Source organism: Perca fluviatilis, chromosome 19, assembly GCF_010015445.1.
Source record: "Perca fluviatilis chromosome 19, GENO_Pfluv_1.0, whole genome shotgun sequence".
Taxonomy (NCBI): domain Eukaryota; kingdom Metazoa; phylum Chordata; class Actinopteri; order Perciformes; family Percidae; genus Perca; species Perca fluviatilis.
In genome coordinates this window covers 8,117,036-8,130,501 of record NC_053130.1, presented here as the reverse complement: position 1 = coordinate 8,130,501, position 13,466 = coordinate 8,117,036, and the positions used below count along the sequence as shown (strand labels likewise).

The 13,466-nt window shown below is 39.6% G+C and overlaps 1 protein-coding gene and 1 long non-coding RNA gene across 5 annotated transcripts in view; both read right to left on the bottom strand.

Moving 5' to 3' along the window:
* Nucleotides 1-1,140: 1,140 nt before the first annotated feature.
* Nucleotides 1,141-3,503, bottom strand: LOC120548141. The gene is made up of 4 exons (XR_005637145.1): nucleotides 3,350-3,503; nucleotides 3,151-3,238; nucleotides 2,941-3,038; nucleotides 1,141-1,226 (listed from the first exon to the last, which is right to left on the bottom strand). It is a non-coding gene; the product is annotated as an uncharacterized LOC120548141 (long non-coding RNA).
* Nucleotides 3,504-11,438: 7,935 nt separating this feature from the next.
* bean1 (brain expressed, associated with NEDD4, 1) overlaps nucleotides 11,439-13,466 on the bottom strand; it is a 52,728-nt gene continuing 50,700 nt past the window's right edge. For 2 of the 4 annotated variants that reach the window (XM_039784812.1, XM_039784813.1), the window contains exon 5: nucleotides 11,439-13,429. In XM_039784812.1, the coding sequence (XP_039640746.1) occupies nucleotides 13,039-13,429 (391 nt within the window). In that variant the 3' untranslated portion in view covers nucleotides 11,439-13,038. The remainder of the gene's footprint in view (nucleotides 13,430-13,466) is intronic. The other 2 variants (XM_039784811.1, XM_039784810.1) reach the window with 1 other exon arrangement.

Below are 13,466 nucleotides of genomic sequence, written 5' to 3'. Positions count from 1 at the left end.
CATGTCAGCGGGCCATGTGTTAATTTATATTATGCAGTGGTAATAGGCTATTTATAGCTCAGGATTCTTCTTATGCACCACTAAGTTATTTGCACATTTTAAATATATATATATATATATATATATATATATATATATATATATATATATATATATATACTATTAAACCATTAACCCTTGTGTGGTGTTCGGGTCTGTGGGACCCATTTTTTATGTTTGCTAAAAGAAACATTATGCTATTTATTTATTCTAAGTCAAACTCATTGGCCTTGGCTCATTTTCTGCGAAGAACATAAAAAATAACTTATTTTCAATGACTGCACATGTACGGTACACTCCTACACACATAATTTATTACATATGAGGCGCTCGGGTCTACTGGACCTGAGTTTATTTAAATCTAGGTGCTATGAAACTATGTTGTCTTTCTGCACCTGCTATTCCCACACAAAGTTACAAAATTGTTATATATATATATATATACATATATTGTGGCAACCCATTTTTGCAAAGTAGTTAATTTCTCTAGCCTCTGTACCTTCATGTTTTTTAATGGTTTTGTTGTATACATTTCTACAGTATGTGTATGTGTTTAGGCCTATATTTTCTTTTCTGTGGAGGGGCAATAAAGTGAAAAAAGTGAAATTAATTTCCAAAAACAGTAACATTAGGTACAACGAGTGAGACACTACTGGATAACATAATCATATGAAACTCATATGTGGTTTCCCTGAAATGAAAGTCTTTGTCTTGGGATTTAGGTGAGTCTGAAAACAAGTTGTATTAGTCATTGAATTATGTATGGCATCTTTTTATTAACATGTCCTTTAGATTTTATTTGTACAGGAGGCAAAGTTTGTTGCAGTGTAATGTTATATGTAACCACTGCAATGGTTGGTGTCCATATGGTCTGGTAACTTGTATGTGCATTAAAAAACACCCACACATTTTTGTGTGACCTTATTTTATTCACCTAGCTATTTGTATAGAGATACAATAAACTAACTATCAGACTTTCACAGGTCCGTATTGCCTCCTTTTAATCTTTTTTTTCTCCTAATAAAGCTGTTCCCTAAAACTGAATTACACACTTTATCCCCTTAAAACGCAAATATAAAACAAAATAAACACAAAGACATGTTTTTTCTTATTGTAGTACTTATTTATTCATCCTCTTTTGGCTGAAACCATTTGTTCCCCTTTCCTCTCATGGATGGTCATCTTTCCTGCAAAATAAATTTAGAACATTTTGTTACAAATAGTATTTACAGGGAACCATATGCAACCACAAAAGTTTCTTGAGTCAGCTGGAAACTCTGCTGTGGAGACACAGAGAAGATTCTAGTTCCATAAACGTGATGTGAATGCATGTAAATGGGATTTACTGGACATGTATTTTCACATTAAGGTGCAAAGATCAGCTACTCTGTGAGGATGAGCGGAATTAATTGTGGATTAATAATAATGTAATATACTATACAACAGTATATATATACAGTTTATATATATATATATATATATATATATATATACTGTTGTCAGCATACATCTAAAAGTTGGTTTGTAGCCCAAAATAAAGAAGAAGAATAAGTAGTGGATCCTCCAGCTGTGATTTCTGTGTTCACGGATGAACTTTTATCTGCATTAAGGCCTTTCTTATTTATTTTATTTATAAGGACAACGCACATTAATCAATATTTCTGTAAATATGCCATTGTTATCCATCTAGCAATTTTGTTTGAAGTGTAGTCCTTTGGTGAGATGTTTTGAGACCAGAGCACCAGGAAACTGTTACTCTGGGACTGAGAGGCCGAATGGACTGGTTATACTGGGCCAAAGAGGCTGAGTGGACTGGTTATATTATACTCTGTGAATGAACAAGCAGAGAAGTTGAACCTGGAGCAGATTGTGGAGGACTTTGTGGTGCTCAAGACTCGCAGAGAACAACGTTTGGAAAAGTGAGTACAACAACACACTTCGATGGTTCTAACTCTCTCCAGAGCAGAAAGTAAACGTGCGCTTTGTGTGTAAAACTGTGCAGCTCTATTTTTGCTGTAATGCGTGTGTTTCTGGCTTTGGATTTCATTCTCTAGGAAGCGTTATAGGTTTACGTGCAGTTTAGTGTCCCAAATCTCACTATGGCCATGCCAAAACCCGCCCTACGAAACAGCTTGATTGGTTGGGGTTAGGCATTTAACCTTGAGTGGTTAAGGTTCGGATAGCCGATTGGTCAGGGGATAGGACCTGTACAAATGGGGTTACGTTACGGGGAATTTGGGACACACTGCATGTATACCAGCGTTATAATGCTTGCTGGACCCTCCGTGGTGTCCAGTTATTTATTGTGTATTGTTTGTTTTATTGTCTGACTTGTCACTTTTTTGGTTAATTCTGGTGTGGCTACACCGAGGAAGGTGGTTGTATTATTGATAATCAGTTGTGCGTACAGGCTGCAAAGTGCCGTTTATAGAAAATTAATTTATCGTTTGTTTGGTGTGATACGTATCACATAACAACATCATCATCATACAAGTTTTTCTTTACTCTCCTTCCACTTCTGTAGCCTACTATAACACAGTGAAGTTTCCTTATTTTAATCTTTTATCTAAGTACATTTTTACCAAAATAATTGTACTTGTACTTGAGTAAGAATTCTTTTTAATAAAAACAGCACTTATACTTGAGTATATCCAGGTGAGAATCACCTATCCACATAGCATTAAACTCGAACAAGTAATTTGCAGAAGCACCTGATCTGAAAATATTCCCACATCAAACCAGTGGCAAAAGAACCTCAATCTATTGCACAAGGTGTGCAGCAGTAGCACAAATGCATGGAGAGAATGTGCCTGAACAACATTTTTTTGTGACAGGTAAATGTTTGTATGATGTTTAGATAGTAAAATGAAAGTGAAATAATGGTATTGCTGAAGTTATTACCTTGCTTATCCTCGGAGATTTCATTGTTGTTGTGGCTGGCCTCAAGTCAGTCAAATCAGCCTCCACGATGTCCTGTAAGGCCACTTCCTCTGGAACAACTGTAAAGTTGGAACACAAGTGATGTCAGTAAAAAATCCACAAAGTTTTTGATTTGTGCTCCTCAAATTAAGTAAGTAAGACATTTCCACACAGGTAGACACACAGGAATACCTAGCCGGTCCTTGTGAGGAACAGTTGGCATCGCTTGAAGCACAGCCACCAGAGCAAAGAGCAGGAACACAATCCGAGCTTTCATTTTCTAAACGAGAACGCTCAGTGTTAGTGCAATCCTATGCCTTTTTTACGATAAATATTAATGATCCTTTCTTATTGTTATTAAAAGCCTGAACATATATTTTAAATAACTCACCTCTGCTGTCAAACTCAGCAGCAGCAGTCTGTAAGTGGGTCTTTAACAGGGAAGTCACTGTTTATGGCTCTATGTCTCTGTTGTGAGTGTCCAGACCAGCAGTCCTCAGGCTGAGTGTGTCTGTGTCTAAAGCATCTTCACAATCCAACCGGTTCAGTTTTAGGAAAAAGAGATTCTAAAAATAAATCACTCACTTACTAGGTGGATTCAAAACCACAGAGCGTGATAAACGGCTCCTCCCTGCTCACACTGATATGTGGCTTAACTGAATTGATTGTGTTACAGACACACCGCAGTCATAAAAGCATTAATACACGTTTTATTGTGTAAAAATGATTGAATCTGAACTGAAACAATGATTATGAAGGTAAAGTTCTGACACTAAGTTTTAATTTGAGGGGGTTTTACATCCACATAAGGTAAATTATGCAGGAATTGTAGCCAGACAAAGAGGAAATTAAGATTTATTCAAGTTTTCTAATGGTTGTTATTTACTCTGAAGTGTTTTTCACCTTAAAAATCATGGTTACACAAAAAAAAAGAAAAATATGTTAATTTGCATTGTATGTTTATTATTGTATTACCTCTGCCCCCTGCTGGAGACATTACAGAATCAGTATATAAAAAAAGAAAATTGTGTGTAAACAGTGCTGTATGCAGATGAACGTGTGCGTCTTGTGTCTCCTTGTGTTGAGAAGGCCGCCATAAGTCGCAGCAATTACGACTCATATTTACGTTCATAGTGGTGGCACCCTCTAGTGGCCTGCCGTACGTATTACAGGAGCAAAGCAGAAAGTAAGTTGACGAAGTAAGAACGCCTAATTCCACATAAGGAGGCAGGCTTTGGTGGTGGATGTGTCAAACAAACAGAGGATGTTCACTCAGGAGACAGGGGTTCGTGTACCATTTGAAAATAAAAGTAGACTGAAGTTTTTTTTTTTTTTTACTTTTACGGAACAAACAGAACTAACAAAACTACAGTGCCTTGCGAAAGTATTCGGCCCCCTTGAACGTTTCGACCTTTTGCCACATTTCAGGCCTCAAACATAAAGATATAAAACTGTAATTTTTTGTGAAGAATCAACAACAAGTGGGTCCCAATTATGAAGTGGAACGAAATTTATTGGCTATTTCAAACTTTTTTAACAAATAAAAAACTGAAAAAGTGGGCGTGCAAAATTATTCAGCCCCTTTACTTTCAGTGCAGCAAACTCTCTCCAGAAGTTCAGTGAGGATCTCTGAATGATCCAATGTTGACCTAAATGACTAATGATGATAAATAGAATCCAGCTGTGTGTAATCAAGTCTCCGTATAAATGCACCTGCTCTGTGATAGTCTCAAAGGTCCGTGTAAAGCGCAGAGAGCATCATGAAGAACAAGGAACACACCAGGCAGGTCCGAGATACTGTTGTGGAGAAGTTTAAAGCCGGATTTGGAAACAAAAACCTTTTTCCCCAAGCCCCCCAAGGCCTGTCCAGCGATAATATTGAAATGGAAGGAGTATCAGACCACTACAAATCTACAAAGACCCGGCCGTCCCTCTAAACTTTCAGCTCATACAATGAGAAGACTGATCAGAGATGCAGCCAAGAGGCCCATGATCACTCTGGATGAACTGCAGAGATCTACAGCTGAGGTGGGAGACTCTGTCCATAGGACAACAATCAGTCGTATACTGCACAAATCTGGCCTTTATGGAAGAGTGGCAAGAAGAAAGCCATTTCTTAAAGATATCCATAAAAAGTGTCGTTTAAAGTTTGCCAAAAGCCACCTGGGAGACACACCAAACATGGAAGAAGGTGCTGTGGTCAGATGAAACCAAATTCGAACTTTTTGGCAACAATGCAAAACGTTATGTTTGGCGTAAAAGCAACACAGCTCATCACCCTGAACACACCATCCCCACTGTCAAACATGGTGGTGGCAGCATCATGGTTTGGGCCTGCTTTTCTTCAGCAGGGACAGGGAAGATGGTTAAAATTGATGGGAAGATGGATGGAGCCAAATAAAGGACCATTCTGGAAGAAAACCTGATGGAGTCTGCAAAAGACCTGAGACTGGGACGGAGATTTGTCTTCCAACAAGACAATGATCCAAAACATAAAGCAAAATCTACAATGGAATGGTTCACAAATAAACATATCCAGGTGTTAGAATGGCCAAGTCAAAGTCCAGACCTGAATCCAATCGAGAATCTGTGGAAAGAACTGAAAACTGCTGTTCACAAACGCTCTCCATCCAACCTCACTGAGCTCGAGCTGTTTTGCAAGGAGGAATGGGCAAAAATGTCAGTCTCCGATGTGCAAAACTGATAGAGACATACCCCGCGCACTTACAGCTGTAATCGCAGCAAAAGGTGGCGCTACAAAGTATTAACTTAAGGGGGCTGAATAATTTTGCACGCCCAATATTTCAGTTTTTTATTTGTTTAAAAGGTTTGAAATATCCAATAAATTTCGTTCCACTTCATGATTGTGTCCCACTTGTTGTTGATTCTTCACAAAAAAATACAGTTTTATATCTTTATGTTTGAGGCCTGAAATGTGGCAAAAGGTCGAAAAGTTCAAGGGGGCCGAATACTTTCGCAAGGCACTGTATGTCACGTTCTGCGTCACGCGTGTAACCGGAAGTTAAGTAACGTAACAGATGATTTAAACCCAAACCGTGATTATTTTCTAAACTTAGCACTAAGTAGTTAAGTGCCTAAAATGAACAAGCTGTGACTCTTTCACAGCGTTAAAGTGATGGTTCGGAGTAATTTACCCTAGGGTCCTTTGCACCATGACCTCGAGCCAAACACCCCCCCAGAAGCTTTTTTCACCTGGGTCTAACACTGGGCGAGTTACCGTAGAGTAGCGTTAGCCGCTGAGTAGCTTAGCGCGGGGCTAATGGACCCACGTTTGTATCTCTTAAATGACCCCACTAATAATGCCCGAAATGATACCAAAGGTCTACACTAGTATATATAGGTTATGCTCTCATAAAACGATGGATTGGAAAGTTTGTAAGTACACCGAAAGTTTATGAACACTTGCCTGCTCTCTTTGCTCTCTGTTGCTGTTGCGCTGCTGCTGCTGCTACCTGCAGTTAGACGAGTGCTTAGGGCGCTCTATAAATTACTACCGCAAAAGAGATACAACAAAAATATGTATTAATTTAATGATTAAATAAGGTAATGTCTCCAAACTTACCTCAATTATTACTTGTCTCCTGCTAGTTATATTACAGCACTTACTTTAAAAAATAAGTTAAATAAAAAAATATTTTTGTTGCATCTCTTTTCGGTGTTGTAATTTGTAGATGTCCCTAAGCACTCGTCTCACAGCAGCAACAACAACAGCAGAGAGCAGAAGCCAGCAGGCAAGTGTTATTTACATAAACTTCTGGGGCCTCATTTATAAAACTTTGCGTAGATTCTATTCTGAAAGATTTCGTGCGCAAAAAAGTCAGAATTTTCGTACGCAAAAACAATATTCTGATTTATAAAACCTTGCGGCGCACACCGGTACGCACTCTTCTCGTTATAAATACGGACTTGCGTTACAGTATGCGGTCATGCACGAGCCTCACGCTCCTCCCAAGGTCTTCCCATATTTGTCCTAATAAGGTCCATGTTAATCAATCAATGAATATTCCAGCCTTGAAAGGAGCCCTTGATCACCAATCACGAAACGGAAAAATGGGGGAAAAACACAATTCAGTGATTGTGAGATCGATGTGCTCCTAACAGAGGTAGAACATCCAAACTAAATCCTGTTTGGAAGCCGTAACCCGTGTGTACTGTTCATATTGTTACACAGCCTTACTACTTAACAGCTCAATTACCAATGATATACATCATTTATGGTTCATATTTGCCATTTACCCCTGTGAGATCACATTTATGATCATATGATCATTTTCGTTTTTGTGAGAAAGGAAATTCAATTATTAAAAAATAAAAATAGAAAACAAGATTTTGGATCATTATTGGTGCAAAACAGGTGAAAGTGCTTGAAATGTGACAATTTGGTTACTTGTATGGTAACTGTGTGGGAATAGCAGGTGCAGAAAGACAACATTCACACACAGACATCTACAATCAGACACGACCACATAAAGGCGACGGCGCGCCACCACACACACACAACACACACACACATACACACACACACACACACACACACCACACACACGCCCATTTCCGGGAGATGGTGTGTGTTTTGCGGTAGGGTGGGAGAGTTTGCACGGTGTGGAGGGTCCCCCCTCTCCCCCTGCTGGCAGGCCGCCGGCGCCGACCGCCGCCGGGTTCCGGTTGTTTAGCAAGAACGGGATTGTTGGGTTCAGGAAAACAAAAACTGGGTTAGGTTCGGAAAACGGGCATACCATCTGAGTTCACTAAAACGCAGTCTACAAAACCTTGGGGAGCATTACGCATTACGCGATCACACGCGTGTGGAAAAATTCGCTGCGGAAAACTGGGAACATTTTTACGCATGGAAATTCTTTATAAATCCCGACTATTGCGAGGAATGTTGCGACGACAAATTTCACCCTGCTTCACGCAACTTTTTCTTGCGTAACAGGTTTTATAAATGAGGCCCCTGGTGTACTTACAAACTTTCCAATCTATCGTTTTATGAGTGCATAACCTATATATACTAGTGTAGACCTTTGGTATCATTTCGGGCATTATTAGTGGGGTCATTTAAGAGATACAAGCGTGGGTCCATTAGCCCCGCGCTAAGCTATTCAGCGGCTAACGCTACTCTACGCTAACTCGCCCAATGTTAGACCCAGGTGAAAAAAGCGTCTGGGGGGGTGTTTGGCTCGAGGTCATGGTGCAAAGGACCCTAGGGTGAATTACTCCAAACCATCACTTTAAGGAAAACCTTTACAATTTTTACCGTTACGTTCTCTGGTTTAGATACGAGGACGGAAAACCCTCCGGTGGTTCGTATTTCCTGCCACCGCTAGGGGGCACTAATTCATGGTATAACAACAATATATCACAAATATATCGTATGGTTTGGAGGACTTGTTGCTCCAGTTGTTTCACAAATTGTTTGCTTAAGACCAGCCACTCAGATTCATATAAGAGTTCAGATTTATTCATTCTTCTCTACAGAAGAAAATATTTGACAAAATCTCTAATACAGAACATAAAGAAACATTATTGACCGCAGTTCCTAATATATACATGAAGTCTGTTGTCTTGACAGACGAAGAAAGAAAGAGAGGAGAGATGGGAAGTGATACACATGTAATACATTTACATACCCTTTACTTACAGAGAATGCACCCACAAAATAGTGCTATCCTAGCTGAGAAAAAGTAATGATACGCAAACAAATGTGCTAGACCGGAGTGATCTGAAAAACACTTCCCTCTAGTTCTCAGTAATGAACAAGTACTATAACACTGACAACCCTGATTATCTTTACATTTTACCTTCCTATAATCTAATCAAGCATTAAAATACTCCTCACGTTACGCACACGTGGCAAAGTAGACCCAGGTGATCTTATCTGGGATTATTATTATTATTGAATAGTTGAGTGAAAAAGCTGAATGTCTTATTGTAGTTCTGCAACACCCCCTGGTGGGTGATGGTAAAACTGAGTGTGTGTTCACTGTGCAAAGCTCTACATTTGTGATGGGTTGAGATGATCTTTCATTTGCTGTCTCATGTGTGTATGTTTTAAACATACATAAATATGAGTTTATGTACATACATATGACATAAAAATCCATCTAATTTAATGAATACTGGCTAACATGAGGGCAAGGTGGGAGTATATATATATATATATATATATATGGCCCCTATATAGGTGTATTATTTCATGATCACATTTCTGCAATTAAGCAGAAAATATAACTGAAACACATTTTTCAAGTCAAGTTTATTTATATAGAACAACCCTACTCTTAACATGTTTAAGATGTATCAGTTACTCTCCTTTTGGTTACCTTGAATTTTATAATAATTTTATGGTAGTTTTCCAAATAGCTAATTCTGTAGGGTTGTCTGTGTCGTCATGCAACGTGTTCTCATGAACAGGTCCGTATGATATAGTGCGAAAATGTATGCACCTGCCCCAATGCGTATGATATCCTACGACATGCGACCGGCAGCTGGTCACATGATGCCTCCTACAGATGCCAGCTACAAGGCTCCTTGACGCCGAGCAGCGTCACGTGGAGACATGTTTTCGCAGGACTGAATAGGCCAATGCTATATTGCTCTATTAATGCATCCTCCTGTTGTCATACAGCTTGTCTGCACAAGTGACAAGTTGAAGTCCATTAACGTCTTTCATGGCTTGTATAATAAGATAACATCAATTGCGTAAACACATTGAATTACTTGGTCACCAGCTGAATTCTACTTGGCTGATAAATCTACTACTCTAATACACTCGCTTTTACAATTCAACACTGACAGAATTATCACTAAATCACTAATTGGCCCAGAGCTCAACTAAATTTTCTTTCCAGCCAATCGCTTTTTACATAGGTGTTCATGTATTTAAAGGTTACAGTGTGAGAAGCTGAAAATGAGTGATGCATTAGTAGCAGATCAATTGCAGTTTTGAAATGAATGAATTGAAAGTAAATGGCTCTGCACATGAAAATAGCTTCTTCTTTTTAATTGATATTCTCTGAATCTTGCAGGGAAAAATCGAGTGAGAGAGACTAAACAGACAAAGAGAGAAAAAGAGGTTAACATGGATAGAGAAGAACCATGACATAGCAAAAAAACAGAGAAATCAGATTGGAGATGGTGGTTAAAGAGTGACATAACAAAATGATCAAAATAGTTGTTAATGGTTGTGTTGACTAACTCATGACTCTGAATGGCTCAACCCCTAAAAGCAATGCTGGGACACTAAACTCAGAATGGGAACTGAGCAATTAACTCGTCTATAGCTGCCAAACTGAACCAAACACAAAGCTGATCACTGGAACGACAGCTTGAAACTTGAAGTTAAGATGTTTCATTTGTTTCCCTCAATAAAATCTGTCATCACAATTTATCTAACAATTTATCTTACAGGGATTCAATTAATGAGAAGATCTTCCATACCACATCAGTAACCAATACTTCATAACAAAACCAAACACGTAACAGTGCAAAGCACTGGCTTAGTTGCATTGAGATTATCATTTTATGGCTACAATGTTCAAGCTAACAGTCTGAGGCCTATTAGGCACAACATTTAAAACAAGACAATGCCACACAAGGATGTTTTTTCTAAATTAAGGAACAAAAAAAATCTAGACAGATTATTGTTAATTTATGATTAACATTTGCATTGCTATTAAAGCTCGGCCTCAGATGACTTCCTGCATCAACAACTGGTTATACATGGTGATGTGTCTCCAGGATAACTAACACACAGCTAATATTCAAAGACGCTCCGTTGCTTCTGTCTTTGTCCGAATGTGGGAAATGATAGAACATACAGAGAGCTTTGAGGTGATGTAACAGGGTCTGTGGTGGCCATAGGGGAGGTATTCAGCTCTCGGGCACAGCAGCGAATAGCTGGTTTCCTTTTGTTATGGCCACACATAACGCGGCCTGGATTCTGCTTTTTTTTCAAGGTGTTAGACATTTACGCACTCACTTATTATACACAAAATTAAACTAAATCATGGTTAAAGGTCCAGTTTGTAACGTTTTTAATTGTTCATTATCAAAATCAGTTTTGCCCGTTCACAAACTTGTCATTTTTATGAATATCATCAATTCCAAGTATTCCTATTGGCTTGAAATTTTACATTTGCATTCGTATGAACTGGGGTAGACGCTCCAAATTCATGTGCCATCTTGAAATACGTTAGCCGGTAAGGGACATACAGGATATACAGCTCCGCCTTTCGCGTTTTCGCTGTCACACGATAAACTCACAGGTGCTGTTAATGCTGCTAATGGGTATCGTAGCTTCCCGTCCCCGGCAAGTTTGAAGAAGGAAACATGGAGGACCACATGTATTCAAAATCCAAATTTCAGGAACATTCTTCGCCCTGAAAGAGCAAGAGACCGGCTTCATCAGAAGAAAAGCGTGAAGGCTACCGTAGCTGTAATACGTACTTTGAACTGCCTGGCGCGAGAGAGTTGATTGCGATATTTGATCTCAACGCTAGATGGGAGAAATTCCCACACATTGGACCTTTAAGCTATAGTTAGGGTTAGGCAACTGAACCCGAGATTAAAGTGGCAATCTAAAAAAAAATCTTGAAATTGAAATACATATCTGATAAATCACTATCTATTGCTGAATGAGGTAACACAATGTCATTTGATTAAAGTGACCACTATGCGGCCATATCATTGTGTTAAATAGGATGGCCATACTGTATATGTCATTTTGGAATTTGTTGGCAATCAACCTTTTCTGTTGTTTAGGTATGAGGAAGTCCTCCATGATGGCTAAAGCCAAGTGCTTCCCTTCATGAAAGTGTGACAAAAGGACAAAGGCAGAAGCATCCATCTCTCCAGTAAACAGTGTGTTATGGTCTACAGTTTAATGTGTAACTTCTCTGATGCATCAACCCCGACCTCGTCAGGAGGCGGGCTCCGGGCTACATTTTGCTGCTGGGGTCCAGTTACAGAATATTCTATTAATACATATTCAAACCAGAGCCCTTGAGAGAAAGAGTTATGGCAATTTGTACAATAGTGTTTCTCATTCTGGTGATGACAGATGTAAGCTGCAAATATTTAACTATGACGTACACTACATCATCATGGTGACTTATAACTGGAAAGCTGGGTGTGTATACAGTATGCCACAACTGAATGTTGATAATGCACTCTTCCTGTCCAGGTATAGTTTCCTAATTAGATTGGATTTCATGGTCACAAACATTTCATCACAAAGTTGTTCTTCTAACCGCAAGGATACTACCACCACACTGGAAGCTACAGAACAGCACACTGCTCTAAATGTTTGAACACTACAGAGACTGCAGATCAGCAGTGGTGTTCTGGTAGTTGAGGATGCCGTACACAACTCAGTGGTAATTATACTCTTGTCCAAAACATCATTTAAATAGACTGGAAAATGAGGATCATACCAAAAAAGATGGGAGGGGGGGGAGTACTCTGTGTGCTTATGAATACCTTAAACTATTCTACTAAACACCACATTGATATTGTTTGCACTCAGTCTTTCTTCTACAGACAAAGTCAGCTTGTCGACATCTACAGTACGATGAGAAGATGTTAGCATTTTGTAGCAGACTAAACTCCAAACACGACTCTTCATAATTGGTACCGGTTAAACAAAGAGAGATAAAACAGTCAAAATGTGGCAAAAAACTTAACAAGACAATGGTGTTAATGGAGAAGAGTCTTTGTCAAAGGGAGCATCAGTGGGACGACAAACGTTTGTGTAAGAGAAGCTGTCTTTCCAGAAACTTTACAATACAGCGCAGTTGGTGAGTTTTTACTTCATCCAGAAACAAACTGTAGTTAAATTGTTAAAAAACGGAGTCCCGGCTTAATTTCAGTCCACTGAGAAGCTCATTTTCAGCCTTATTACAGGTGTAGGTGTTAGCAACTGTGTGGAAAATTTCATTAGTGTCCACGTTTGGTGTCCCAGCTGCTCCTAACAGCCATTTTGTGCCCCACATCACAAGTGTTTGTTTAATTCAACCGGGGACAACCAAGAGCGCAAGTGAAAGAAACAAATTAATTGTCCTACGAGATCTGGTTCGCCCCTGGCTGCCGGGAGTTGCCATCATCCTCCCTCTCTGATTGGTGTTTATAAAGGTCGCATGGCATGAGAGGGAGGGGCTGTCCCTGCTCGGCCAACACTGACTCATAAGGCGGCGCCGCCTCCAGCGGGAAGGAGATGGATGCAACGTGTTGATGCTCCTGCTCCTGTAGTCCCAGCGGGTAGTGGGAGGGGGAGGAGCGGGCAGCACTGGCCGAGGTCTCTCCGTAGTATGGAGAAGGATCCAGACTGGTGTAGTTAGGCTGCTCCTCCTGTTCTGCCCCTCTCTGACAGGGGTCCAAGAGGGAGTAAGGAGGCGGGTCATCTGTAGGTAGGTAGATCTGAGTCGATCCTGGGCCAACACACTCATCGTAACTATGGAGATGAAAACAAAAATGAGTACAGTTGTGGT